Source organism: Rhinoderma darwinii, chromosome 2 (genome assembly GCF_050947455.1).
Source record: "Rhinoderma darwinii isolate aRhiDar2 chromosome 2, aRhiDar2.hap1, whole genome shotgun sequence".
Classification (NCBI taxonomy): Eukaryota; Metazoa; Chordata; class Amphibia; order Anura; family Rhinodermatidae; genus Rhinoderma; species Rhinoderma darwinii.
In genome coordinates this window covers 220446289-220474094 of record NC_134688.1, presented here as the reverse complement: position 1 = coordinate 220474094, position 27806 = coordinate 220446289, and the positions used below count along the sequence as shown (strand labels likewise).

The window sequence follows — 27806 nt, the reverse complement described above, 5'->3', positions numbered from 1 at the left end:
TTAGTGGTTTATCTTTACGGGAATGTCCCTAATATGTGATTTGTCATATGAAAATAAAAGAAATTGAAAAAAAAAAAAAAACTGTCCTTAGACTACGTTGTCCTTACATAGTGCAGAATAGTCTGATGACAGATCCGCTGTAAAGCCATCATGGCGGGAGTTTTAGGAAGAAGCTTTCAATAAGCTATAATCACCCCTCTGATAGACTGTACGCACATAAAGCGATATATGTTATGTTCATATAATTGATTTTTTTCTGTTCTTATCCTTAACTAGGACTTCCCTAGAGACACTTTAGAATGAACCAGCATGTCATCCCTTGGACACCATGGTATCAGGCTCTTACCTATACATAAGGTAGAGAAGAAAAATGGTAATGCTACTCAGGTTAAAAATCTTCTATATAAGGTAAGAGCATATTATATTTATGTAAATTAAAGTATATCTGTCCTCAGACTATGCTGTCCTTACATAGTGCAGCATAGCCTGATGACTGTTTCGCTGTAAAGCCATCATGTCGGGGTATTAGGAACAAGCCTTCAATAAGCTATAATCACGTCTCTGATAGACTATAAGAACATAAACAGATATATGTTATGTTAATATAATTAATGATTTTTTTTCTCTTCTTGTCCTCAACTAGGACTGCCCTAGAGACACTTTAGAATCAACCATCATGTCAACCCTTTGGACACCATGGTATCAGGCTCTTGCCAAAAAAGAAGGTAGAGTGGAAAAATGGTAACGCTGATCAGGTTAAAATTCCTCTATATAAGGTAAGAGCATATTATATTTATATAAATCAAAGTATTTCTGTCCTCAGACTATGCTGTCCTTACATAGTGCAGCATACTCTGATGACTCATCTGATGTAAAGCCATCATGGCGGGGTATTAGGAACAAGCCTTCAATAAGCTAAAATCACGTCTCTGATAGACTGTACGCACATACAGAGATATATGTTATGATCATATAATATATTTTTTTCTGTGCTTATCCACAACTAGGACTGCCCTGGAGACGCTTTAGAATCAACCTTCATGTCATCCCTTTGGACACCATGGTATCAGGCTCTTACCCATACAAAAGTTAGAGAAGTAAAATAGTAATGCTGATTAGGTTAAAATTCTTCTATATAAGGTAAAAGAATACTATATTTACATAAATTAAAGTATATCTGTGCTCAGACGATGCTGTCCTTACATAGTCCAGCATATTCTGATGACTGATCCGCTGTAAAGCCATCATTGCGGGGTATTAGGAACAAGCCTTCAATAAACTATAAGCACACCTCTGATAGACAGTACACACATACAGAGATATATGTTATGTTCATATATTTAACTGAAAAATAAATGGTAATGCTGGTTAGGTTCAAAATTCTTCTTTATAAGGTAAGATCATATTATTATTTTAGATAACAGCATATTATATTTATATAAATTAAAGTATATCTGTCCCCAGAATATGCTGTCCTTACATAGTGCAGCATAGTCTGATACATCCAGAACACAGAAATGTATTTAGCTTGCGAGGTTACACTGATAGACTAGTGAGGTCACATATCGATAATGTGAAGGGTATAGAGAGATATGGTAAGAGGGCCGTCGGGCCTATGAAAAATAAATGTATTTCTTGTGTGATCACCTAGCATGAACACAGTTCGCAGATCATGAAGTTATCCGTAAACATTGGCCTATGTTAGGCAAGTTTTATGACATTCCTTCCTTCAGAGTACCACCTTTTTTTTCCTATAGGAGGTCCCCTAATCTGAAAGACAGATAAGTGAAGAATGACATCGGTCCTAAGGGTAGTGGTAGATCCAATCGATCCGACATGACTATAAGTAAGGGCTGTTACCCCTGTCTTGGTGGCGCAAATTGTGGTCTTATGTGTAAGGGTGACACCCTAGTTCCGGTAAGGTTTACAAAATTAGAAATTTTTTGACCTGTAGGTCAGACTTTGTTATTCATGTTTTAATCTGCCCATGTAAACTCTTGTATGTAGGGGTTATAACTACTGAGTGTAGAGTTAGACTGAATACCTACAAATCCATGATTAATACCAGGAAAACTGAATTACCTATGCCCAGACATTTTTTGTGAAGCACAATATAGGGTTAATCAGCTTCGCTTTTGGATTATTCACCATATACTACCACTTAGACGGGGCGATGGGAAAAGTTGCTTAGGAGACGAGATAGAATGGATCAGTAAATTTAACACACACATATGCACTTATTGCACTTAGTTCTTATGTTTTTTCATAGGTTACTAATGTGGTATTTCTTGTCCTTATTCTCATAGATCTATGTCTATTACCATTTGTCCTCGATGTGAAGCTGGATACTCACCCAATTTGAAGAGCATAATAATTGTTCCTTTCTGTCTTCTGACCATGAGAATAAATTGGGTTGCATTTGTTTTTTAAAAATCCGTCATGGTTATCCTCTGTCTGTCTGTCTGGTGATCACTGCATTCAATTTATGTCTGGGTGACGTGAATTGGAGGCGTAAGTGCTATTATGTAATGATCTAGTTCTAGGTTTCTCTGTTCCAAATAATTGATTACCCCTGCTGAGGTCTATATTTCGGATTGTGTGTTTAACACTTATTGAGTTTTGATATTTGCAATTCATTGCTGTGTATTAAATATTTATTTGTAACCACTGTGATATTGACACCATTATTTATCATATTATATATTTACAATGAACTGTGTTAGTTAATTTTTATATATGCTAATATTGTGCTTCTGTCCCACCCACTGTGGGCTGTATAAAAGGATTGTAACACCTGCATATTACTGCTTGATAATGGCAGCATTGAGCAGCTGAAACATTGCATTTCTTGCACATATGGGTCAAATAAAACCATTTTTGATATTTTCTATTTGGAGTGCTGCCTCTTTTCCTGTAAACCCTTGTGTGGTTCAGTGCTGCTGTGCTGCTCTTACTTTTGCTATTTGGACCCTAAGTAACTTGACACCGTCAAGCCAGTGTATATCACACCTTTAACCAGTTCAGGACCGGGCTATTTTGCACCTTCAGGACCAGATACCGTTTAGCCACTTTTAGCACGTGTTAGTTAAATGGCTATAACTTTTTTATTTGTTGGGCTAACGACGTGATTTTTTGTGACGTTTTTTCCGTAGACAATGCAGGTTTCTTTTTTTATCGTTTTTATACACACCTTTTTTGCTATTTTAGAATTTGTATTCATAAAGTTTGAAAATAATAGTAAAAAAATAAGCTTTTTTTACGTTTCAGCTATTTTTTTTGGTAATAACATAGTTTTACCCTAAAATAGACCTTTTATTTGTGATCGTCATTGTCTACCGTAAATTTTAATATATTACATGTCTATATTAGGGTAATTGGGTCCGCGCTACCGTTACAACAATGATTGGCGGAGGGGGAACGTTTTTTTTTGGGGTGGGTATTTTATGTGTATTTATTATTTAATTTTTTTTTGCACTTTACTTTACTATTTTTTTATTACTATGGTCTGTCCCTCAAAGGTCAAAAAAGACCTTTGGGGAAATTTTTTTTTCTTTCTTTTACACCATGTTTTTCCACTGTAACTGGAGCTGCACAGCAGCCCCAGTTACAGGGGAAATCAGCCCTCTCAGAGTGACGATTGTCACTAACTGGGCTATGCTGGGTCTAGTAAGACCCAGCAGCAGTGTCAGTAACGGCACCCGGCGATCATGTGACCTGTCACATGAACATCGGGAGGAATAGAGACAGCGGCGCGGCTGCTGCCTCTATTCCTATACACAGCGTTCATTGAACGCTGTGTAAAAGAGATCGGAGAGGACAGAAGCAGCGAAAGCTGCTTCTATCCTCTCCTCAGGGTCCCCGGCAGTCACTGACAGCCGGAGACCCGACATTCAGCTGCCCGATCGCGCGTGCAGCAAGTTAAAACCCGAGCCGTAAAAAGTCTATGGCTCGGGTTTTAAGGACCCTGACCGCTCGCCGTAAAAATACAGCCAGCGGTCGGGAACCAGTTAAATTATGGTGGATACATACCCCACGATTCGTTTACCCCACCACTTTTTTCAACAACTCCAAATGGGTTGCATTTATTTTTTAATAATCTGTCATGGTTATTCTCTGTCAGACCTCACGATCACTGTATTCGATTTATGTCTGGGTGATGTGAATTGGAGGCGTAAGTGCCATTATGTAATGGTCTAGTTCTGGGTTCCTCTCTACTGGTGGTTAGTGTTTGTTGACCCCATTAGGGTGAATAGAGCCCTGTGAAATAGCACCATTATGACCATAGTGTGATATATACACGCTGTGGGCTGTATAAATGGAACACCTGTGTATTACTGCTTGATAATGGCGGCATTGAGCAGCTGAAACGTTGCATTCCTTGCACATATGGGTGAATAAAACCATATGTGCTCGATCATCTGCTGATCGTACCATTTAAAAAAAGTTAAATATTATCGTTGTCGGCAGCACATCTCCCTGTGTAAACATGGAGACGCGCTGCCGACATGATGATAATGTATGGGGATGAGCGATCGGAGTAACGTCCGCTCTTCCCCATCCATAGCTCCGTGTGACAGAAGCGAGTGCCGATCAACGATGTCTCGTTGATTGGCGCTCGCTGCACCGGCTGAGTGTTGGCCGGTGTAAAAGGACCTTTAGCCTCACTCCTACTGGGTATCAAGAGCTGTCCACGCTACCCCTGTATTTGCAGCAATTATGTCCCGACACTGATATGGATCAATAATGCGCTTCATGCATTTTACAAATAACTCCCAAATCCCCTAAAGAAATGACCCAGGTTACGGTCGCCTTAATAAATTAAGACCTTTAATTTCTCTCCTTCAAGAATCTATTCTTAAATTCTACACACCAGATAAAAATGTATCGGTGGATGAATCCCTGATGAGCTATAAAGGCCGTCTTTCATACCTGCAGTTCATCCCCTCCAAACGTGGCAAATATTGTGTTAAACTACATAAGTTGTGTGAGAGCACAATGGGGTACACCTGTTTTTTTTTAATTTATGAAGGCAAAGACCACCAAATTAATCCACAAGACTGCCCAGGGACAATTGGCACATCAGACAAAATTGTGTGGGACCTAATGGTGCCATTCCTGCGCCAAGAAAATTTAAGAACCATAACAGCGCTGCCACCATCATCAGAACCAACAGAAGTCCAATGTAATGGTAAAAAAGGTAAATGGCTTAATATGGCTACGTGTTTCAACACTGCACCAGTGTCTTCCTCAGGCCATTGAACATATACAACAAATGAGCACAACTTATATAGAACTGTAGTTCATAGTGTGAACTGTTTAAAAAGTACCGCCAGAACAGTAACTGCTATCTGACGTCAGAGATCAGTTTGACAGGAGATAAGGGAAAGTTTACTCATTCAGTTTCACCAAAAAAAAATCAATATGTAGCAAAGTGTGGACATACAAATCAGACAGCTACATAAGGAAGGGTTAAATGTAAATTGAATATGCACACCTATTCAATTGGTGAATGACATCGATCCGCAAGAGCAAGTAGCGTTAAAGGAGGGTAGTGAGTAGGGGAGTAATAAAAGGTGGAAGGTTGAGTAAATAACTAAAGATCCGTCACTGAGATAAGTAACGGATCTGCAGGATGGCTGAGACAACGGGAGTGTAAAGGATCTGCCGGGCACTACGTCTGTGGATACTCCCAGGATTAATCAGTCGACACCTGAGGCCAGACCTCTTAGACTGACACCGGCTCCCACCAATCAGGGTGGCAGGCTCAGGAGTGGGAGAGCCTATCGCGGCCTGGTCAGTCGGAGTTAGCTCCGCCCCCTGTCCATTTATACCTGCCGTTTTCTCTTCCTCATTGCTTGTGATTCTTCTTGGATTCCTGGCCCCACTGCTGCCTTGCTCCAGCCTGCTTCTGCCGTGCTTCTGCCTTGCTTCAGTTCCCGCTTATCCTGCTTCGCTCTGCCCCTGGCTTGCTTCCTGCTCCGTGCTCTGCGTTTGTATACTCCACTACATCCTGATCCTGACTGGCTCGTTCACCACTCCGTTTCCTCACGGTGTTCCGTGGGCTACTGCCCCTTCCCTTGCTTGTTCCCTGTTTGTATTCCCTTGCACTTAGTCAGCGTAGGGAACGCCGCCAAGTTGTACCCCGTCGCCTAGGGCGGGTCGTTGCAAGTAGGCAGGGACAGGGCGGTGGGTAGATTAGGGCTCACTTGTTCCCTTCACCTCCTTCCTGCCATAACAGGGAGCTTCCCCATTGCCATGGCAGCGTCAGGGAAGAAACTACGGCAAGAGAAGAGGGACAACGTAAAAAGTCAAAGCAGCAAGTAAAACTTGCGGCGCGCTCGGTGCTCACAAAAAGAACAGGTCATGAAGGGAAAAATAGGAACAACGAAATGAGGATGCAAAGCATTTAGTGGGCAGGGTTAGAAAATATGTGTAGATATGGTAGTGAAAATCAATATTACAGGCAATTGCAAAGATTAAATAGACAATGGTAAATTCTGTATTTGAAAGATATTACAGAAAATGAAAATAAATAAAGGCATCTGAAACATGGATACAATTATAATACTATAAATAAAAGAAAAGAAACCAAAAGGTTAAAATATTAATAGAAGTGGATGTACAATAAAAGGCCTTAACGGACAATTTTCCAGAGAGTGCTTGTATGGCATTTAGCAATGAGCCATTTTATCTGAAGATTATATAAAAAATTATGAAGTATGAAAGAATAGGAATATTTGTATCAGTTTGTGATTAAAAAAAATAATGATAAAGAGGCATAGGGAGTACATCTGTAAAGGAATTATATAAAATAAGTAAAACATTAATTATTCATACAAAATGTATGATTTGGAGATAAAATTGTATTAAAAAAAATTAAATAAATAACTAATCTACTGCAGTTTCAGCAATGTCATTAGGATGTAAACACACCATTTTGTATATCCAAAAATTGTTACTCTCACATCTATTAGGTGTATTAGCAGAAATTTGTTCAATAGGAGTAATGCACATGTCTGCAAAACTGCAGTTGTGGACAGCGGCGCAATGGCATGAGACACTGTTTTTGGAAGCCGATGTTGGTATTGGAGCGGTGTTTATTTATTCTGCATCATAATGAATGAATAGTTCTTCCAATGTATTGTAGATGGCACGGGCATTCGAGTAGATAGATGACATAGTCACTGCTGCAATTCAGGAAAGTTTAAACATTTATATGTTTCTATGAGAAATGTTGGAGCAGCACAGACATCTAGAGTGATCACATCGATAAGAACCATTGAACATGGGGTACCTTTTCAGTGTTTTGGGTTTTATTTCATGAAGTCTACTGGGAGCGAATAGGTTTCTCTGCGTTTGGGACCTTCTAAAGGTAATTTGTGGTAAACTAAGGGGAACATCCTTAAAAGGTAACTAAACGTTTGACAATAGTCATAGTGACATGGCAGAAGTTTGGATTGGTGGGAGTCCGAGCACTGAGACCCCCACCAATCGCTAAAACGAAGTGGCAGAAGTGCTCGTGTGAGCGCCGAGTTGCTTCATTTCTGTTCGGCTTTTTCCGGAAGGCCGATGTATCGGAGTACGGGCTCATAGACTTTCTATTGAGCCCGTACTCCGATACATAGATTTCCGGGAAAAGCCAAACAGAAACTAAGCAGCTGAGCGCTGACACAAGCGCTTCTGTTGCTTTGTTTTTAGCGATTAGCGGAGGTCTCAGTGCTCGGACCACACCAATCAAAAACTTCTGGCATGTCAGAAGTTTGTCGAACGTTTAGTTACCCTTTAAGATGAGGATCACTTTTAAGAATATGCCAATGTTTCATAAGCGCCTTTCCAATAAATTTATTACCTATATTAAAAGATGTGATAAAATTGTGTTTGGAGTTTGTGTGATAGGAAGAATGCAATCATCCTGACTAAGCTCTGCAGCTTTCATACAGTCACCCTTCAACTCTCTAATGACAAGGTCTAAAAATTCAATGATGGATGGGGAAAAAAATGAGTAAAAGAAAACCCAAAGTCATTACTATTTAAAAATTCTATAAAATTTGTAGCACCAAGGGTACCACGTCTACACAGATAATTGTTACAGCAGTGTCCCCTTTTTTAAATCCCTCCAAATACTGGGGCCTGCGGGACAGCCCGCAAAAACAGGGTGGGATTCCCAAAACAGTTGGTGTGCAGACATGATCAGGGCACATATTTAATAGTAAACAAGTTATCCACAGCACTCACTTGATCGGAATATCATTCAAAGGGATGCAATTTCCATGTCCAGAGATCTCTTCCGGACGGACGATTAGTACAAAAACTTGAGGACAGCATCCCTCAAGTTTTTGTAATGACCAGGGGCACAGAAAGATTTTGTGTGTTTTTTCCAGTTCATTTCACTTTATACAGCTCAGGATTTGGTTATAGTGTCTCTCTTTCTCTTCTCACAGATCAACTACAGTGAGGGGAGAGGAAGACACAGCCCATGTCCTGGCTGTATTTTGTAAATGTACTGACATAGATCACCATGTGAGAAGGGACCACTGAGATTAGTCCCTGACGGTTACTATTTGCCATATGCAGCCATAGGCAGCATTGGCAAAATGCAAACTGCGCATGCCGGCGCCATTTTGCTTATCACAGATGGGAAGGGGGGGGGGGGGGGTTTGATCGGGGGTGATATGGAGCGCTGGCCCTTATTTTTACTATTTCTCTCTCCTTTCACAGAATATATTGAGAGGGCAGAGCGAACTAACCGCCGCTGTTTTATGTACCGGGGACCAGACAAAACGGTCCTCGGTCAGTGCTTCAAGTCCTCAGCTACCTCCAAAGCTGAGTGCACGGAGTTTAAGCGCCTCCCCGGGTCGATATCTTATGCCAAAGCGCTGCCGTGTAAAAGACCGCGCTTTGTAATAAGTACCCTTAAGAGCCACCGTTAAAACACGTATAGGCGGTCATTCAGGGGTTAAAGCACCCTTCGGCAGAATGGGAGGTCGCACGACCAAACCCGAGTATATTCTGCAGGCTTATACATTCTGCCCAGAAGAGATGTGTACGTTTTAGGGTAGGGACCCACTTATAAGAGGTCACCTTGTCGGGGGAGGTGGTCTCACTCAATTTTAACCATTAGGTAGTCATAGGGTTTGCAGAGAGCTAATGCAATGTTTTTTTCTTTTTACATGTAATGTTTGCAGTCACAGCGTACACGCACCTGCAGTTTTTTTTATGTTTTTTTGCTAGGATGTGCTGACCAACTTTTTTGTGTTTTGTGTTGTACGGATGTGCGGGTGGCGACCGTCTCCAATTTCGGTTGTGCACTCCTCATATGTATGTAGGATGATTTTTGTACTTTCCTAGAGACTTTGTTTATCATTGGCTTGTCGTTTTCCTTTATATTCTATTCAATTTTTGATCCATAATAAAGATTTATACTATTTTAAGTATAATTACCTTGATAGCTTACATCATATCGACGCGGAGACCGCAACCTTCCATTATTTACACAGCACCGACATAGGCAGCCGGGGGCCTTCATTTGCACAGCGGGTGTATGATATCAAGAGAATTATTATTTTCTATAAAGTTGCCAAACCCTTTAATATCATGTTGACTGCAGAGTCTGAACACCATATTTTTATATATATTTGCACCAGATAACTGGCATAAATACACTAAAAGAACAGATCGCAGCACTCCATAAGATGGAATAAATACAGTGTAGTTTCGTCACCCATGTGGATATAACTATTTATCCCTCTCACAGGAGCTTTTTAGGGTGAGCACCAGGGGCTCCAGGCTCATGGGCACTGGTGAAAAAGTCCTTCTAGGGCCCCCCTCCCAAATTCTCTACATAGTCAATGGCCGCAGCTTTGAGCTGCATTGCTTGGTCTTCTAAGTGATCCATCGATGCAGGACTGGCTGCCAAGGGCATTGCTAAGATCTTATAACATCAGGGGGAGTAGCCCCAATACATTGGTCTTGCCCTGCTCCAAAATCGTGCAAAAGTTTTAGGCAGTGGTGTAAAAATGCTGCAAAGTAATATAGCTTTCATAAATAGAAATGTTACGTTTTTTTAGTAACAAAATACAATGTGAATGTACAGACAGGGCCGCCATCAGGGGGGTATTAGGGGTACTACTGTAGGGGGCCCGGCCAAACTTAATTGAAAGGGGGGCCCGGCAACTGCCGCGACTTGCCTTTGTTAGAAAAAAACAGGCCCCTGCAATGGGGCCTGTTCTTTTCACCAAAGCAATGTCGTGAGCTGCGGGCCCCCCTCTCATCAAACACCGCTGTGAGCTGCGGGCCCCCCTCTCATCTAACACTGCCGCGAAACACCGCGCGCGACCGCGCGCGCGAACGACCGCAAGCGCGCGCCGGCGCGCTCGTTACCGCAAACGCGCGCTCACGCGCGAACGACCTGGGGAAGGCTGGAAAGCAACCCGCTCGTGCCCGCCGCCGAGAGGGATGCGGTGCGCACGCACCAAAAGTACAGCGACCAATCAACTGGGAAGAACAGCGGCGCACAGTCTAATTACCTGCTGGCCCGCCTCCGACTCCTCGTCCTCCTCCTCCGCCTCCTCGGCCTCCCCGTCCAGCGCCTCCTCGTCCGACTCCGCCTCCGCCTCCTTCTCCTCCTCCAGAGCGTAGCTGCGTAAGGAGAGGGGGAGGAGTCCAGTTCTTGCGCGACGGCAGGAGTTCTTCGATCCCCGCAATTTTCTGGAGCCTGGAGGTGAAGGACGACATCTGGACCGAAGACATCGCCTGACGAGGACTGGAGAGGGAGCAGCTCTTCTGACACAGTGAGTAAAGTGTCTGAAAGTGCTGTTTATGTATGGCCCTGTTCACACAGAGTATTTTTGCAGGCCAAAAAAATCTGCCTCAAAATTCCTTAAAGAATTTTGAGGCAGATTTTGACCTGCCCACACTATCTTGCCGCGTTTTTTGCTGCGTTTTTTGCCCTCGGCGATTGAGGACAGCAGACAAAAAACGCAGCGAAAAATGCATTTTCTGCCTCCCATTGATTTCGATGGGAGGTCAGAGGCGGAACCGCGGCAAGAAAGGACGTGCTGCTTTTTCTTTTTTCCGCGACTGGCTCCCATTGATTTCAGATTAAATCAATGGGAGGCGGTTTTGGAAGTTTTTTGGTGCTGATTCTGACGCAGTGTCCGAGTCAATATCAAGGCCCAAAAACTCTGTGAACTGGGCCTTATTGTTAGGGCTTATTCAGACGAACGTGTAATACGTCCGTGCAACGTGTGTGATTTTCACGCGCCTCGCACGGACCTATGTTAGTCTATGGGGCCGTGCAGACTGTCAGTGATTTTCACGCAGCGTGTGTCCGTGTGTCCGCTGCGTAAAACTCACGACATGTCCAATATTTGTGCATTGTTCGCGCATCACGCACCCACTGAAGTCAATGGGTGCGTGAAAGTCACGCCCAGCACTTCCCAGCAGTATAAACTATGAATGAAAACAGAAAAGCACCACGTGCAACAAACATACAAACAGAGTGTCATAATGATGGCGGCTGCGCGAAAATCACGCAGCCACGCATCATACGCTGCTGACACACGGAGCTGTTATGGACCTTTTGCATGCGCAAAACGCCACGTTTTTTGCGCACGCAAAAATCACACGCTTGTGTAAATCCGGCCTTAGGGTAGGAACACACTAGGCATGAACACTGCGGATTTTATGCAACACATTTTATTGTGGAAAATCCGCAGCGTATCACAGTCACAGCCGAGTGGATGAGATTTGAACAAATCTCATCCACACGCTGCAAAAAAAATTGACCTGCAGTGTGGCTTTTTAGGCCGCAGCATGTCAATTTATGCTGCAGAATCGCCACTCGTCTGGTGCGGAAATGTTGCGGTTCTGCCGCAAAAATCACAAAAGAGAAAAAAAAAAGGCACTTTTTTAAATTGATAAAAAAGTTTATACTTACCCCGGCCGTAGTCCTGGTGACGCGATCTTCTATTCTTAGCGCAGCTCCTGGAGCTGCTGCCGGTCTCTAAATAGGCAGTTGGTCCAGTAGAATTTGGAATTATTTTTTTTTGTGAACCAGCTTAAAAAAATACAAAACTTTTGTGTTAGGGCCTGTTCACATCACCGTTCGCTTCCGCTCCGGGGTTCCATCTGAGGTTTCTGTCGGGTGAACACCGCAACGGAAAGTGAAAGTGATAGCACAGCTTCCGTTTCAGTCACCATTGATCTCAATGGTGACGGAAACATCGCTAATGGTTTCCGTTCGTCACCATTCCGGCTGGTTTTCGGACGGAATCAATAGTGCAGTCGACTGCGCTAATTGTGACGGAAGCTGTGCTGTCACTTTCACTTTCCGTTGCGGGGTTCACCCGACGGAAACCTCAGATGGAACCCCGGAGCGGAAGCGAACAGTGATGTGAACAGGCCCTAACACAAAAGTTTTGTATTTTTTTAAGCTGGTTCACAAAAAAAAATAATTCCAAATTCTACTGGACCAACTGCCTATTTAGAGACCGGCAGCAGCTCCAGGAGCGACATCATAAGGGACACACTAGGCGGATATGCTGAGTAAAACTACACAGCTTATCCGCCCCGGTAGCCGCAGGGAATTCTGCAAGCAAAACCGCACCAAGTAGTGGTGCAGGTTTCGTGAGGCGTGTCCGCTGCGGGAATCCTGCAGGGAAAAAAAAGTTTAGACTTCCCCCGGCCGTAGTCCTGGTGACGCATCTCTCTCTTCTGAACGTAGCCCCGCCTCCTGGGATGACGCTGTAGACCATGTGACCGCTGCAGCAGTCACATGGGATGAAACGTCATGACAGAAGGCTGAGCTGCGCTAAGACTAGAGGATCGCGTCACCAGGACTACGGCCGGGGCAAGTCTAAACTTTTTTATAAATTTAAAAAAGTGCCTTTTTATTTTTTCTCATGTGTGATTTTTGCGGCAGAACCGCAGCATTTCCACAACAGAGGAGCAGCGATCCCACAGAATACATTGACATGCTGCGGCTTAAAAAGCCAAAAGCCACACTGCAGGTCAATTTTTTTTGCAGAGTGTGGATGAGATTTGTTCATATCTCATCCACTCTGCTGCGACTGTGATACGCTGCGGATTTTCCACAATAAAATGTGTTGCATAAAATCCGCAGTGTTCATGCCTAGTGTGTTCCTACCCTAAGGCCGGATTCACACGAGCGCGTGCTATTTGCGCGCGCAAAAACATGGCGTTTTGCGCATGCAAAAGGTCCATAACAGCTCCGTGTGTCAGCAGCGTATGATGCGCGGCTGCGTGATTTTCGCGCCATCATTATGACACTCTGTTTGTATGTTTGTAGCACGTGGTGCTTTTCTGTTTTCATTCATAGTTTATACTGCTGCGGAAGTGCTGGGCGTGATTTTCACCCACCCATTGACTTCAATGGGTGCGTGATGCGCGAACAATGCACAAATATAGGACATGTCGTGAGTTTTACGCAGCGGACACACGGACACACGCTGCGTGAAAATCACTGACAGTCTGCATGGCCCCATAGAGTAACATAGGTCCGTGTGAAAATCACGCGCGTTGCACGGACGTATTACACGTTCGTCTGAATAAGCCCTAACAATAAGGCCCAGTTCACAGAGTTTTTGGGCCTTGATATTGACTCGGACACTGCGTCAGAATCAGCACCAAAAAACTTCCAAAACCGCCTCCCATTGATTTAATCTGAAATCAATGGGAGCCAGTCGCGGAAAAAAGAAAAAGCAGCACGTCCTTTCTTGCCGCGGTTCTGCCTCTGACCTCCCATCGAAATCAATGGGAGGCAGAAAATGCATTTTTCCCTGCGTTTTTTTGTCTGCTGTCATCAATCGCCGCGGGCAAAAAACGCGGCAAGATAGTGTGGGCAGGTCAATATCTGCCTCAAAATTCGGTGCGCGGTTCCAGGCGGTCGCGGGTGCCCATGCGCAGGAGTTTGCGGGTGCGCGCGATCGGTCGCACGGGCGGCGGTGTTTGACGGCCCCATGACGACCCCCATGCTACCCAGGGCCGCCATCAGGGGGGGTATTATGGGTGCTGATGTGAGAGGCCCGGCCAAACCTAATTGAAAGGGGGGCCCGCAGCTCACAACATTCTTTTGGTGAAAAAAACGGGCCCCATTGCAGGGGCCTGGTTTTTTTCTACCAAAGGCAAGTCGCGGCAGTTTGCCGGGCCCCCCTTTCAATTAGGTTTGGCCGGGCCTCTCACATCAGTACCCCTAATACCCCCCCTGATGGCCGCCCTGGGTACCATGATATAGTGCTGGACGGAGTACCGTTAACAGGCGGTGCCACGGTAGGGGGGCCCAAAAAATTTAGCTGTAGGGGGCCCTGAAATTCCTGATGGCGGCCCTGTGTACAGATATCGAAATCAAAATTTGGTGTGACCACCCTTTGCCTTCAAAACAGCAGGCTTCATATCAGATTGCTAGAGCTGCCTTCCTCATGTGGCCTGAGAAATAGGGTAACATTGGTGCTACCCTCTTCTTGTCCTCATTTGCTGATCGTGGCAACCATTGGACAGCCCAGTTACTCTGACACAAAAAGACTCTTGACTCTGCACCCCTCCAGCTCCCACTGGTTGGAGTCAGTTTATTATGTAGCTTCCCAATAAAAGTGACCTCAAGGCCCTCATCTCTAAGGTAAAAGATGCATGCTGTGCAGAAATCTCCAATGTTAGACGTGACCTCCAACATATTACATAACGGGTTGAAATCCTGTAGTGTTCTGCTGCAATTGTTACTGCTCAATGTGGTCCTGTAAACACCTTTCACCACTAAAGAATTCTATGTAGTCTATGCTTACATCTGTTTTAGAATGTCTATTCGGAGATTCTTGTCGAAGATTCTGTCAAATTTGAGGGGAAGAATAGCGTTGTATGAAGCACTATTTTCCCATCAAAATGACGGACAATTTAGCGTAACCCAACAGACCCCGTTGTAAGTTATTACAATAGAATTCACGACACAGATGTGAACAGAGCCTGTTTGTTTTTTATTTGGGTGAAATACACACTAATGATCAAAATGTTTTACCAATACAAATGTTTTCTTCCAAACATATTACAATCAAAATTATTATTGTGCTTTCATTATCTGTTGTAGTCAAATTATTTTAGAACATACTGTATTGAATTGATACGTTTAGTACTTATCTAGTACATTTAGCAGTGTGTCATAAGTGTCAACCTTTGAGTTATATTATATATAGTCATTTTTATACAAATTAAATAAACTGCAGACTAAAATCTATGCTGCAGTTGATGCTTATTGATATCAATGGAACATAATGGAAACAAGTCCCTTGCTGCATCAATCTACTTTCTCAAAAAATAAAAGTGCATCCAGACATACTACAAAATCTTCAGTGCCCAACTGTAACAAGCTTGGCATAAACCTTATTACTAGCCATTAAAATACCACAAATACCAAGAGTCACATCAGTGAGGATACAGCAGCTAATGTCGAGAATGCACAGGCCCTGGTTTCTCATGGAGAGGCAACCTGGCACCAGCAGCCATCCCTTCTCTGACATCAATGGAAACCTACAAAATGAGACTCCTTAGTTTATGAGACCAACGAGGTTTGTGGTACACATCCCTGAGCAACTTTTGTTAAAACGATCGGCTTAGTCATTAAAAGGCACACATTCTCACTTTACAAACACTTCTTAAAAAATAGTTTTTTGTGTTGCCACAGTAGTAAAAGTATGCCAATTTAAAAGGGTGGCAGTATACAATACCTGCTTCTGCAATGTGGACCCTTACATGGCAGGCCTTTAAACTTTATGGATACTGAAGAATGTGGAAAAGACATTATATGATCTCAACGTGTAATACTTGATTTTAAAACGGATGTGTCACCTTAATATTCTTCCCTAGGTAAGAGCAGCATATTACAGGGACAAGTCTGTTTCCTTATTAGACAAAACAGCGCAAAGAAAAAAAAAAATTCTGCCGTAAATACACCGGACTCAGTTACATGTCCGATGTAATCCAGGAGCCAGCTGCCAATTATTGCCTAGAGGAGGGGGGGGCAGACGAATCTATCCCATCATAAATAATCTGGGATCGTAACTATGAGCCCTGTGTATTCTTGATCACTCCTATTAGCCGAACGTCACAACAACCTGTCCCTGTAACATGCTGCCCTTACCTAGGGGACACATCTGCCTTAAAAACATGCTATGATGTATTGCCTACTCACAACTTCATAAATATATATTTTCTACTACAGCATGCCATGCAGCACAGACTTTATATTAATCGGCAGTTTGTAAAGGCTAATGGCACGAACGGGTATGCCCGTTAATCTAGCAGTCTCATGGATAAATAGCATGATTAAGGTCAAAAGCTTATAGGAAAAATAGATCGAAACTTCACTCTACCCAAAGATTGAGTTTCAGCAATCCCCAGTCCCCTAATTCAGCCTTCAGCTTCTACAATGGAGATCTTTAATGGAGCACTCAAGGAAGAAAAAAATAAATACTCTTTGTTATGCCTAGTGCAGAGCATTAAGGGGCTGAGAACATGCACCATTCCCTCAGATATTCAAAGGACATTACAAATAGAAGTCATGCACCACCCATCACCAGATAGAAGATAAGCACAGCCATTAAAGGGGTTGTCCACTTTCACCAAATTAGTGTTTGCGCAAATAAATGTTGCACAATTCTCCAATACACGATCTGTGTGAATTCCTCACGGTTTTGAAGATCTCTGCTTGTTGTCATGTAGTGGGATCATTTATTGTTTACTTCCAGTGGATAAAATGCTGTCCATGGTCATGTGATGGGACACACAGCTGCCCCGCTCATTAGAAGGCGAAACTCTGATACACATACCGTAACGAGCCGTGCACCTGTGTGTCCATCCCATGACCATGGACAGAATTTTATCTACTGGAAGTAAACAATAAATGTTCCTACTAAATGACAACAAGCAGAGATATTGAAAACCATGAGGAATACAGATAGTGTATTGGAAAATAGTATACGATAACAATCATATAGAAAAAAAACATTTACTAAAACCAGACTACCACTTTAAGGCCAGGACCTAGGCATAACACTGTATCAGCTTTTCCTGGACGGTTCCTTTAAATAAACGTAGAAATGTTTCAGAGAAATTGACTCAAACATTAAAATATTTACAGAGACAATCTAAAAAAAATCTAAAATTGTTTTCTCTTGCCTTAGGCACACAGACAGATTATCGCTGTGAGAGGTGTATACTTTTATAACAAAAATAAAACAAAATTTGGGGATTATATCCCATCGAGAGAATACAGGGTTTCCCTAGGGTTTTTTTGTGATCAAGACTGGCAAGTCTCCATGTAAACTGCAGATATTAGCAAATGCATCCGTAAAAAGGTGAAGGGACGGTTATTTCCAAGGCGGAGGACAATTTAAGGAACAGGTCACCAAGAGCAGAATATTAAATTGAAGAATCAGTGCAGTGTCTACACCATGTTAATTAGTTGAAAGATTAATTTCACGTGTTAGTCATTACCACCATAGAGCACATTTGATCTATGAATAAGGCTAGGAATACAAGACGACTTTGGCCGCGTGGCCAAAGATTGCTGTATCGCCCTGTCTGAATCGCAGGTAATGAAAGTGTGGCCGCTTTGTGACCCGCGGGTTCCTGCGACCGTGACAATAGTCACAAAAAATTCAGCAGGTTCAGATTTCTTGTGACTGTCGTGTTGCGGTCGCAGCAAACCGCGGGTCGCAACGCCACGCAACGATCTTTAGTTGCTTGACATGGGTCGCGTCCAAAGTCGCCGTGTAGCCCTAGCCTTAAGGCTACGTGTATTCCACGTGTCTCAAAATACAGGCACCTAGATGACGTAGTAACGCTTTCCTAACATTGCGGTCACTTCGTTCTAGTTATAGGCAGGAGTCACATTGGTCGGGCCTGACAAATTGGACGTTGGTAACATATCTTAGTGAGATGCCAGTAATTACTTTGGGACAACCCCTCTAGTGTATAGCTTCACTTTTAAATTATTTTACAGTGTACATCTCAATATAACAAGTAAATTTTTTGCTTATGGACATCTAGTTACAATCTTGTCTCATGTATGATTTTCAATCCGGTTTTCTTCTTCTCAGAAGCCCCCCTGCTTGTTCAGCATCTCTAGAGACTGAGGTCCTTCTGTTTGCATTGTAGGAGATAAATGCATCTCCCAGATTGCAATGCAGGAGAGGTTTGTACAGTAAAGACTCTGAGATAAGCGGTTAGTGGGTTTTCAGCTAGTTATCCATCAATGAAGCCTCAAGTGACTGGCAGAAATTCAAATGCATCACAGACTGCAGCGTGTGGACTTACAGACTATTTCCACCGTAGATTTCACAGCAAATCTGCAATGAAATTTGAATGAGTTGCTTGCAGATTTTGACATAAATTTCACTATGTGAATTGCAGAGGGTGAAATCCACCGAGAAAGTCAGTGACAAATTCACAAGAGAATTTACATGTTGCGGATTAGAAAATCTTTAGCATGCCCTCCATTCCACACTCAATTTTTCCACTACATGTGGGTGGGGATTTTAAAACTCAACCTACATGAATTGTACCGTAAATTGATGCAAAGTTACTCAACATTAAATTTCTATTATCTTAGGTGTAAAATGCTCAACAGTTTTGCTGCATAGCTTTGAAACATAGAAATAATAGTTTTCTAATGTAGGCAATGTTCAACAAGCATAAACATAAAGACTAACATAACAGTTGAAAGATAACCCTTCTGAATATAAAAAAAAAAAAAAGAATAATTTTATAACACACTTGTCCACATAAAGGTGTTCAATTCCTGTAGGAATAGGTACAGAATAAGGCCTCATGCACATGACCATAAGGGTTTTTACTATACGCAAATACGGATCTGACGGATATGTATACACATCCGTAGCAGTTTGCATTTGCAGAAGCGCCCATAACATATGGGCGAGTCCGTGCCGCAATTGCGGACAAGAATAGGAAATATTCTATATTTTGCGGATCATTTCTACGGCACGGGCACACATCCGCAAATATACGGAAAGGTATCAGTAGCCAATAGAAATGAATGGGTTCCGCAATTTCATCCGTAATCACGGATGAAAACTTTGGTCATGTGAATGGGGCCTTAAGTAACAATCAACCAACGTAGCAAAATTCTACTTTAGAGTAAATGCTTTAGAATTGCTTCTCAGTTCTTTGCAGATTTTAATTTCCTCCTAAAATATTCTGGCGCTGCCTCAAACAGCCAGTCAGCATCCACCACACACAAGTCCCTCATATAGCACTTAGAAGTGTGAAGAAGTTCATTGTAAATAACACAGGCTGGCTTGCAGTGGAAAAGAATGGAAGAGGGGTGTATAGAAACAGGTTGGTGCGTCTCAACAGTGGTGTACGTTCCATCTAGTTGCAGCTCTGCTGCATTCATGAACTGGCCATGAGCTAAGCACTGTCGAATATTGCGTGTATCTGTTCTTGATGACTCTATTGGAATGGACATCTGTTATAGAAATAAAAACAAAATTAATACACAGGCAATGTGCATTGTTGCACAATGTCATGAGCCAGACACTTTAAAAGTCAATTCACATGCAGCAGATTTGTTGCAGAGATTTCTGCGACTAAAAATTGGTTCCGTTCCTCTGAATGGGTTTGTTTTGGTGGCAAGCACATGGATTTTTGCAAACTCTATTCAGATGAATGGAACAGTCACATCAATTTCTGCAACAAATCTGTCACATATAAATATATAACCTAAAGAGGAACATTTACGAGAAGGCCAAAAAGGATTGCACTAGTGGATGACAAGCGCTTCTACTACACAGCTCCCAGAACTGCCAGGTAAAAAAAGAATACATTTTGGCAAAGCATTGTGCACAGCTCACCAGTCAATAATGTTGATCGGCAGAGAGGAGCTGACAGATGGCTCTCCTGACAACACTCTTCACAAATGTCTCTTTCAAGCAGGATGCCAGGCACGTTGTAGAGACCTGTAAATTTGGTTCTGGAAGCTGCATAAATGGAGGTCTTCATATCCTCCAACTTAAACCTTTATGGGTTGCCCTTGTTTAACCCTTTTGCTGATGTGACAATTTTCACACTTTATGTTCCCAAAATTAAACTTGAATTATACAATTAAAATAAAATCATATTAACTCACATATGTTTCATGAAAGCAGACACACATTGTACGCCACCCAGCACTTTACACTCAAGGGCACCTTCATGCAATTTTACATCAAAGCATAAAGTTGTGCAAAAATGCATGAAAACTCATGTGTGGCTTAAAGAGGCTCTGTCACCAGATTTTCAAACCCCTATCTCCTATTGCAGCAGATCGGCGCTACAATATAGATTACAGTAACGTTTTTTTCTTTCAAAAACGAGCATTTTTGGCCAAGTTATGATCATTTTTATATTTATGCAAATGAGCCTTTCTTAAGTACAACTGGGCGTGTTTAAAGTTATGTCCAAGTGGGCGTGTATTGTGTGTGTACATCTGGGCGTTTTTAATTGTTTTACTAGCTGGGCGTTGTGAATGGAAGTGTATGATGCAGACGAATCAGCATCATCCACTTCTCTTTGTTACCACCCAGCTTCTGGCAGTGCACAGACACACAGATGTGTCCTCGAGAGATCACGCTGTGACGTCACTCACTTCCTCCCACAGGAACTTCATCGCGTCGGATGAGCGAGGACACGCTGTGTGTCTGAACTGCCAGAAGCTGGGTGGTAACGAAGAGAAGTGGATGATGCCGATTCGTCAGCATCATACACTTCTATTCACAACGCCCAGCTAGTAAAACAAGTAAAAACGCCCAGATGTACGCACACAATACACGCCCACTTGGACATAACTTTAAACACTCCCAGTTGTACTTAAAGGCTCATTTGCATAAATATAAAAATGGTCATAACTTGGCCAAAAATGCTCGTTTTTGAAAAAAACAAAAACGTTACTGTTATCTACATTGCAGCGCCGATCTGCTGCAATAGGAGATAGGGGTTTATAAATCTGGTGACAGAGCCTCTTTAAAGTCTGACCCAAGCAAAGCCTGAGATGTACAACACCTCCAAAAAATAAAATTCTTGAAGGGTCAGGTTCATGAATGCCACTTATGCCTTTGTCTACATGATAACCAGAATGGAAAAGACCAATAATCTCTGCAACTCAGATGCTGGTAAACATCAGATTCACAGAGATGGCAAAAGGTCTGATTAGATGAGCAACTGCTTATCTTTTCACTCCAACTCTAGTAAGTGGGGGTGATAACTTGTAAATAAGATGTAAAAGTTCCTGTATTTCCTCCCTGGGGTCACTGGAGGCTGTACAGGGGGAGAGATGACAGTAACAAAGTGATTTTTCTTCCTGCTGTCACTTGCAGCTTCCCCCCCACCGTACAGAGACACAAAACCAGGAAGTAAAACTTTTCAACTCGCTCCCTACCTTAAAAAAAAGTGCTGCACCTGGAATATTGCACTTAAAGGGAACCTGTCACCAGCATTTCACCTATTAAACCGACTATACCTGGTGGTAGTGGGTGAAAAATCATTTCTATATAACCTATAATTATCTTCTTAGTCGGCTCTGTAGCTTTAGTATTTAGCTTTTTAGTGTTCCCACACCGTATGCTAATGAGCAGAAAAGAGTCAGATCTTCATTTGAAAAGAGTCAAATCTTCGTTTTGAAAAGAGTCAAATCTTCATTCCTCAAGTCTTTCCGAGTTTACCTCACATTCTTACTTTTGATTGACAGCTCCTCGCCTTCCCCCAGCACACAACATCCCGCGCTTGTGCATTGATGTCCTCCTTTGGTGTGTGCACACAAAGGGACACCGGATTATTACGATAAAAGGCGCGAAACGTTTGCAGACCGTTATTTACAGTCGGAGGAGGAGTTTAGGAAAGGGGATAACGGCAATGAACTTTTTATAGCAGCAACTAGTGAGGGAGAAGTAAAGTTCAATAGGTGAAATGCTAGTGACAGGTTCCCTTTAAAGCTTTGCCTGGTATCATTTTAAAGCTTAGATTCTGGGATTTAATAGGATATCAAGATCTAAGCTTTAGCCCTTATATTCTAGGGGTTATCATGTATTACATACGTCTGTGGCAGTGAGAGGGTTAAAGTACCGGTGTCTCATAACATAGGCGTTTTAAGAGAAGTTGCAAAATGAATTTTTAATACCTTTAAACAAATGTCTCGGAGCTGAGCGCGAACCTCTGAAACCAGCATCATATTTCTGCCATTAATAAAATTCTCCCTGCACCACTCCTGCAACAGAACAAACCATGTTAGATCTAATGGTTAATGCGTTAACGGAGTGAAAATGAACACTTTATTGCCAAAGTTTACCTTAGATATGTCAGGCTTAGTAAACGTGGGCGATTGCTTGAACAAGGCTTTACATTTCTTAACTGTAGCTTAGTATGTGTAATCTAATGTTATCTTTCTTATGACCTTATATTACATAGAAACGCCACATACTCTGTGCTGCCAGAATAAATAAAGCATTTGGTTCATGATATGTTTCAACTATTTTGACAAATTCAATATTATCAATCGATCAGTAGAACTTGCCTTATTTTTACCCAGGCTTTTGAATGCTCGGTAGACGTTGAGTAAGGTAATATGGTCGCCCTCACTAGAAATGAACTTCTTGCGTGCTGCCTGCACTTCATCCCGTTTAGCAGGTGGATTATGAAGAACACTGTCCACGGACAATAGTGCTACAATAGTCAAGATCTCCTCTGTACAGTGAAATTTAGAGGAAATTATGATGGTCTGCGAGGAAAAAAAATATAAATAAAATAATGTTGATGCCTAGTGAAATTCATATTTTACACGTCGCAAGATAAAACAAACAAAATAAATCTGACTAAGGGAACAAAGTAAAAGGAAGTTATTCTCAAGTTCTGCAATTTTTAAGAAAAAAAGTCCAAGACCAAGGGGCTGACACTAAAGGGATTAGGGATGTCACGATACCAGAATTTGGACTTCGATACCGATACTTCGTTTAGTATTGCGATCTCGATACCAATTCGATACTTTGCCAACAGTAATAAAAAAAAAAGTTCTTCCATTATCTGATGTGAGGTGCCTGGTGTGATGAATTTTGAATGTACCTCACATTAATAGTAATTAACCCCATCATGTTTCTCAGTCATAATGGGTTAATGTGTGTGAGGTACGTGATGGGGTTAATGACTATTACTGTGAGGCACATGGAGGTTAAATTCATCACACCTTGTGCCCCACAATAAGTGATAGAAAGACGTTTTTATTTTATTTTTTTACAGCGTACACATCATAAATGATGCAAAAAAATTGTTGTGCAGGTTATTACGGCCGCGCCAATACTGAATGTGTATATTTTATGTATTGAGACTTATTTTAATGTTTATTGTAAAAAAAGTGTATGTGTATTTTTTTTAAATTTAACATTACTTTATGTTTTTACTTTATGTTTTAAACTTTAATGTACTGGCATATATCAGATATATGCCTGTACATTAGCCTGTGTACGTATAGTGCACAGGCAGTTGTTAGGACATACCTCAGTATGCCCTAACAACAGGAAATATGGTAGGACAGCCCCGGGGGCCTTCAATGGACCCTGGGCTGTCTGCCCATATATGGTATGTCCCTGAATCGTGTCACAGGAATTCCCTGTGACGCGATCCAAGGGGCATCCCCGCTTCTCATTTTCCCCTGAATGCTGCAGTCCGCTGTGATCGCAGCATTCACGGGAATAACGACGGAGATGAGATGGTTCTCTGATCTCCGCAGCGGGGCTGCAGCTGTGTAATACAGTCATTGCCCCGCTCCTGACAGGAAGTGCGTGCGCGGTCAGCATGAGGAGATGCGGCCGGCACTGCACTAATGAGCGGCGGTTTAGGCACTGAAGACAGAACATGGGGGTGTTTTGTAGTGTGCCCGCCATGTTCTGTTTTCAGTACCGCCGCTCATTAGTGCAGCGCTGGCCACATCACCTCATGCTGACAGCACGCACTTGTTTTCAGGACTCAGGAGTGTGGCAATGGCTGTGTTACACAGCCGCAGCCCCGCTCTCATACAGTCATGTGTTACAATACTGAGCTGAGCGGCCGCACAGCTAAGTATCGAAATACATGAAATAACGGTATCGAACCGTTTGGGGATGCACAGTATCAAAACAGTATCGAAGTTTCGATGCATCGTACATCCCTAAAAGGGATTGTGGAATACTCTCTGGAAACACCAACACGTAACACAGCTGGGGTGAAAAATAGTATCTATGGACGGGTAAAGGAGATTAAAGGGGTTTTCCAGCCACTAAAAATTGATGGCCTATCCTCAGGATAGGCCATCAACAGCTGATGGGTTGGGGTCCAACTGCAGCCTTGTTCTCCCTTTGAATTGAATGGGAGAAAAGGCTGCAACACCTGTGAACTGCTGCTAAATGTGTGTCGACGATTCACTTTTTTACTTGGCCGTTTTTCAAAACGGGCACGTAAAAAAACGGGCGCGAAAAAGAAGTGCATGTCACTTCTTCAGACGTTTTTCATAGACTCTATAGAAAAACAGCCGTTAAAAACGCCACGAAAATCGCGACTGATTAAAAAATGGCTGAAAATCAGGAGCGGTTTTCCCTTGAAAACAGCTCTGTATTTTCAGAAGTTTTTGAGTTTGTGTGCGCACATACCCTTAGAATGATGAAAGTCAAGAGGGAAGATCCTGTGGTGAATGACTTTTCAGTTGACAGGTTCACACGGCGTGTATTTAACTTATTTTTTGATGCATTTTACATGCCGTCAAACGCTTGATTAAAGAGGCTCTGTCACCACATTGTAAGTGGCCTATATTGTACATGATGTGATCGGCGCTGTAATGTAGATTACAGCAGTGTTTCTTATTTAGAAAAACTATAATTTTTGATGGTTATGACCTATATTAGCTTTATGCTAATGAGTTTCTCAATGGACAACTGGGCGTGTTTTACTATATGACCAAGTGGGCGTTGTACAGAGGAGTGTATGACGCTGACCAATCAGTGACCAATCAGCGTCATACACTTCTCTCCATTCATTTACACTGCAGATAGCAATATCGCTATGTGCAGTCACATAAACATAGTATAGCGCTACTCATGTGTCATGACAATGAATATACATTACCTCCAGCCAGGACGTGATGTGTATTCATTCTCCTGACCACTTCTGTTAAGGCGACCAAAAAACAGCGATTTTGGCAGTTTACATTTTTATTTTTTTACGGCTTCCATCGTGCAAGTTAAATCACGCCAAATTGTAGTAGTTCAGACTTTTACGGACGCATTGATACCCATTTTGTTTATTTTTTTACATTACTTTAGAGGGAAAATTAGAATCTTTTTGTTTGGAACGGTTCAATTTTTTTTTCACTACCAATAACATTATTAAACTTTTTTTTTTTTTTACACATTTTATAAGTTCCCCTGGGGGACATGAACCAACAATCATTAGATACCTGGTGCAATACTAACGTATTGCAGTATATTGTCCTTTTCACAGGCTTCTGTTAAGCTGGGCCAGAGACACAGCTTAACAGAGGCAGACAAAAGTGGCCCTCATTAGGCCCCTGGGCTGCCATGACAACCATCTGCACGCCCCGATTGCCTCCCTCTTTTCAACGCTTCAGATGCTGCGGTCACAATTAACCGCAGCCTTTGAGGGCTTAAACGGCATGGAACAGTGCGATCGCTGTTCCCGGCCATTAGTTCCGGTTGTCAGTTGTAAAACACAGCTGACACCCACATCGTATGGAGTGCGCTCTGTCCATGAGCGCGCTTCATACTTCCCTATAACGCTTATCACGTACACGTACGTGATAATACGTTGAGGGGTTAAATGTTACTGGGTTAAACGAAGCCCAAAATGGAAAGAGGACATACAATTCTATTTGTGATGTGTTGGGTCGTGCTATTTATGCTGGGGAATTTAATATTGTAACCGATGTCACCATTAAAGGGGTTTGCCCATCAGGGATATTTATGGTATATCCACAGGATATGCCCTAAATGTCAGATAAGTGGGGTCCCAGAGGTGGGACATTTAGCTGACATTTATGGCATACCCTGTGGACGTGCCCTAAATGTCCCTGATGGGCAAACCCCTTTAATACATTTAAAAGGGACCGAATACGGCGGAGGTCGGGTGGGGTAGTATGGAGCTATAGAACAAGTGTGTCAGCTGTATGTTAAAGCAGACACTTCAGTGTAGTGATCGGGTCCCACTAGTTTAACCCCTTAGATGCCGAGGTCAAGAGCAACCGCGGAGTCTAAGCTATTAGAAACAGGGGGCAGCCCCCCTTGGATGTTCCATCGGCCAACCCGCAATTCAACCTTTATTAAGCCCCCAGGCCTGCCATCTTTGTACTCCTATTTAGCCCTGCCAGAGGCAGGGCTTAATAGGAGCATGTCAGAATAACAATATACTGCCATACATTAGTGTTGCAGTATATCGTGGAAGCGATCCAACGATCACTGGTTCAAGTCCCCTGGGAGGACTAATAAAAGTTAGCATATGACAACACAAAAAGATGAGGAGCGTGTTCCAAAAGGGGTATGTTTGGACACCAAAGTGTACCACACATCTATGGATTATTAATTTTAGTATACCACCTTATTATACCCTTATGTACTCAGCACAGCTTACATTTGCCCCACATCTTATAAATTGAAATGCCAGTAAAACCCTAAACAAAGCTACTACCAAGCAAATCTGCATTCCAAAATCCAAATGGTGCTCCCTCCCTTCTGAGCCCTACAGTGTGCCCAAACATCAGTTTACGTATATGGCATTAACATACCCAGGAGAAACCACTTAACAAATTATGAGGCATTTGTTTCCAGTTTAAGGCATTTTGTAGATTCTTCTTGTGACAGCACTTTTTATAAATTCAATACAAGGTTTGAAGTAAAATTCTCTTTGGGAAGCAAAGAGTTACCTTTGAAAACTTAGGCTCCAAAGGAAAAGCAGCCATCTTCTTCCCAAGTAGTGTAAGAATGATCTGATCCTCTTTTCTTTCCACTGCACCAAGCAGATGCAACTGATCAATGGCAGACCGAATGGATTCTGAAGACAAACAGTTGCATCATATGATTTTGTTTTAATACATACACAACACTTCGAATTGTATAGACATTACCAGATTTTTTTTTTATAAATTTGATGCAATTCCTCCTTAGTGTGGCACGAGGAATATCAGGAGAATTTCCTCAGGTGTTCTGAGAGTCAGACCGCTATCGAACAAATATTGATGGCTATCCTGGGACTTCAATATTAAGGTGCCGGGAAACACAGCTTTCAATTAGACTTTGGCCAAAATTATGCCACTTTTAAATAAATGTGGGCCATACAGTGCTGTTACATTAGCCCTTCTTGAATAAAACTCCTTCTTGTATAAGCCCATACCTGGTGAAGGTTTCGATACAAAGTCAAAGGTGAGGATGTTAGGAACTCTCAAGACAAGAAGCTGCAGCACCACACTGGCCAAATTACACCTGCATAAAACATTTTTAAAAACAATTAAAACTTTTTTTTCCCCAGTAGCATTTTTATTGTTTTTAAGACAGGCATTTATGTATAATATCCAATAGCTACATTTTGAAGGAGTTTAATCTAGTACAATGGCAACATAACTTCTTATTTTAACCAGTTAGTGACCGCCAATATGCCTTTTCACGGAGGCCACTAGTGGGCTTTATTCCGATGCACACGCCTTTTCACGCTGCTGCATCGGAATAAACAAAGCAGGGAGCCATTCAATCTCCCTGCTCTCAGCTACCAGCGGT

General features: G+C 42.4%; 1 protein-coding gene across 1 annotated transcript in view; it reads right to left on the bottom strand.

Moving 5' to 3' along the window:
* Positions 1 to 14968: 14968 nt before the first annotated feature.
* The window catches only part of DHX33 (DEAH-box helicase 33), a 29469-nt gene continuing 16631 nt past the window's right edge, over positions 14969 to 27806 (bottom strand). The window contains exons 8-12 of the mRNA XM_075852861.1: positions 27427 to 27515; positions 26960 to 27087; positions 22574 to 22777; positions 22181 to 22267; positions 14969 to 19495 (exon numbers count right to left, since the gene is read on the bottom strand). Of these exons, the coding sequence (XP_075708976.1) occupies positions 19187 to 19495; positions 22181 to 22267; positions 22574 to 22777; positions 26960 to 27087; positions 27427 to 27515 (817 nt within the window). The 3' untranslated portion in view covers positions 14969 to 19186. The remainder of the gene's footprint in view (positions 19496 to 22180; positions 22268 to 22573; positions 22778 to 26959; positions 27088 to 27426; positions 27516 to 27806) is intronic.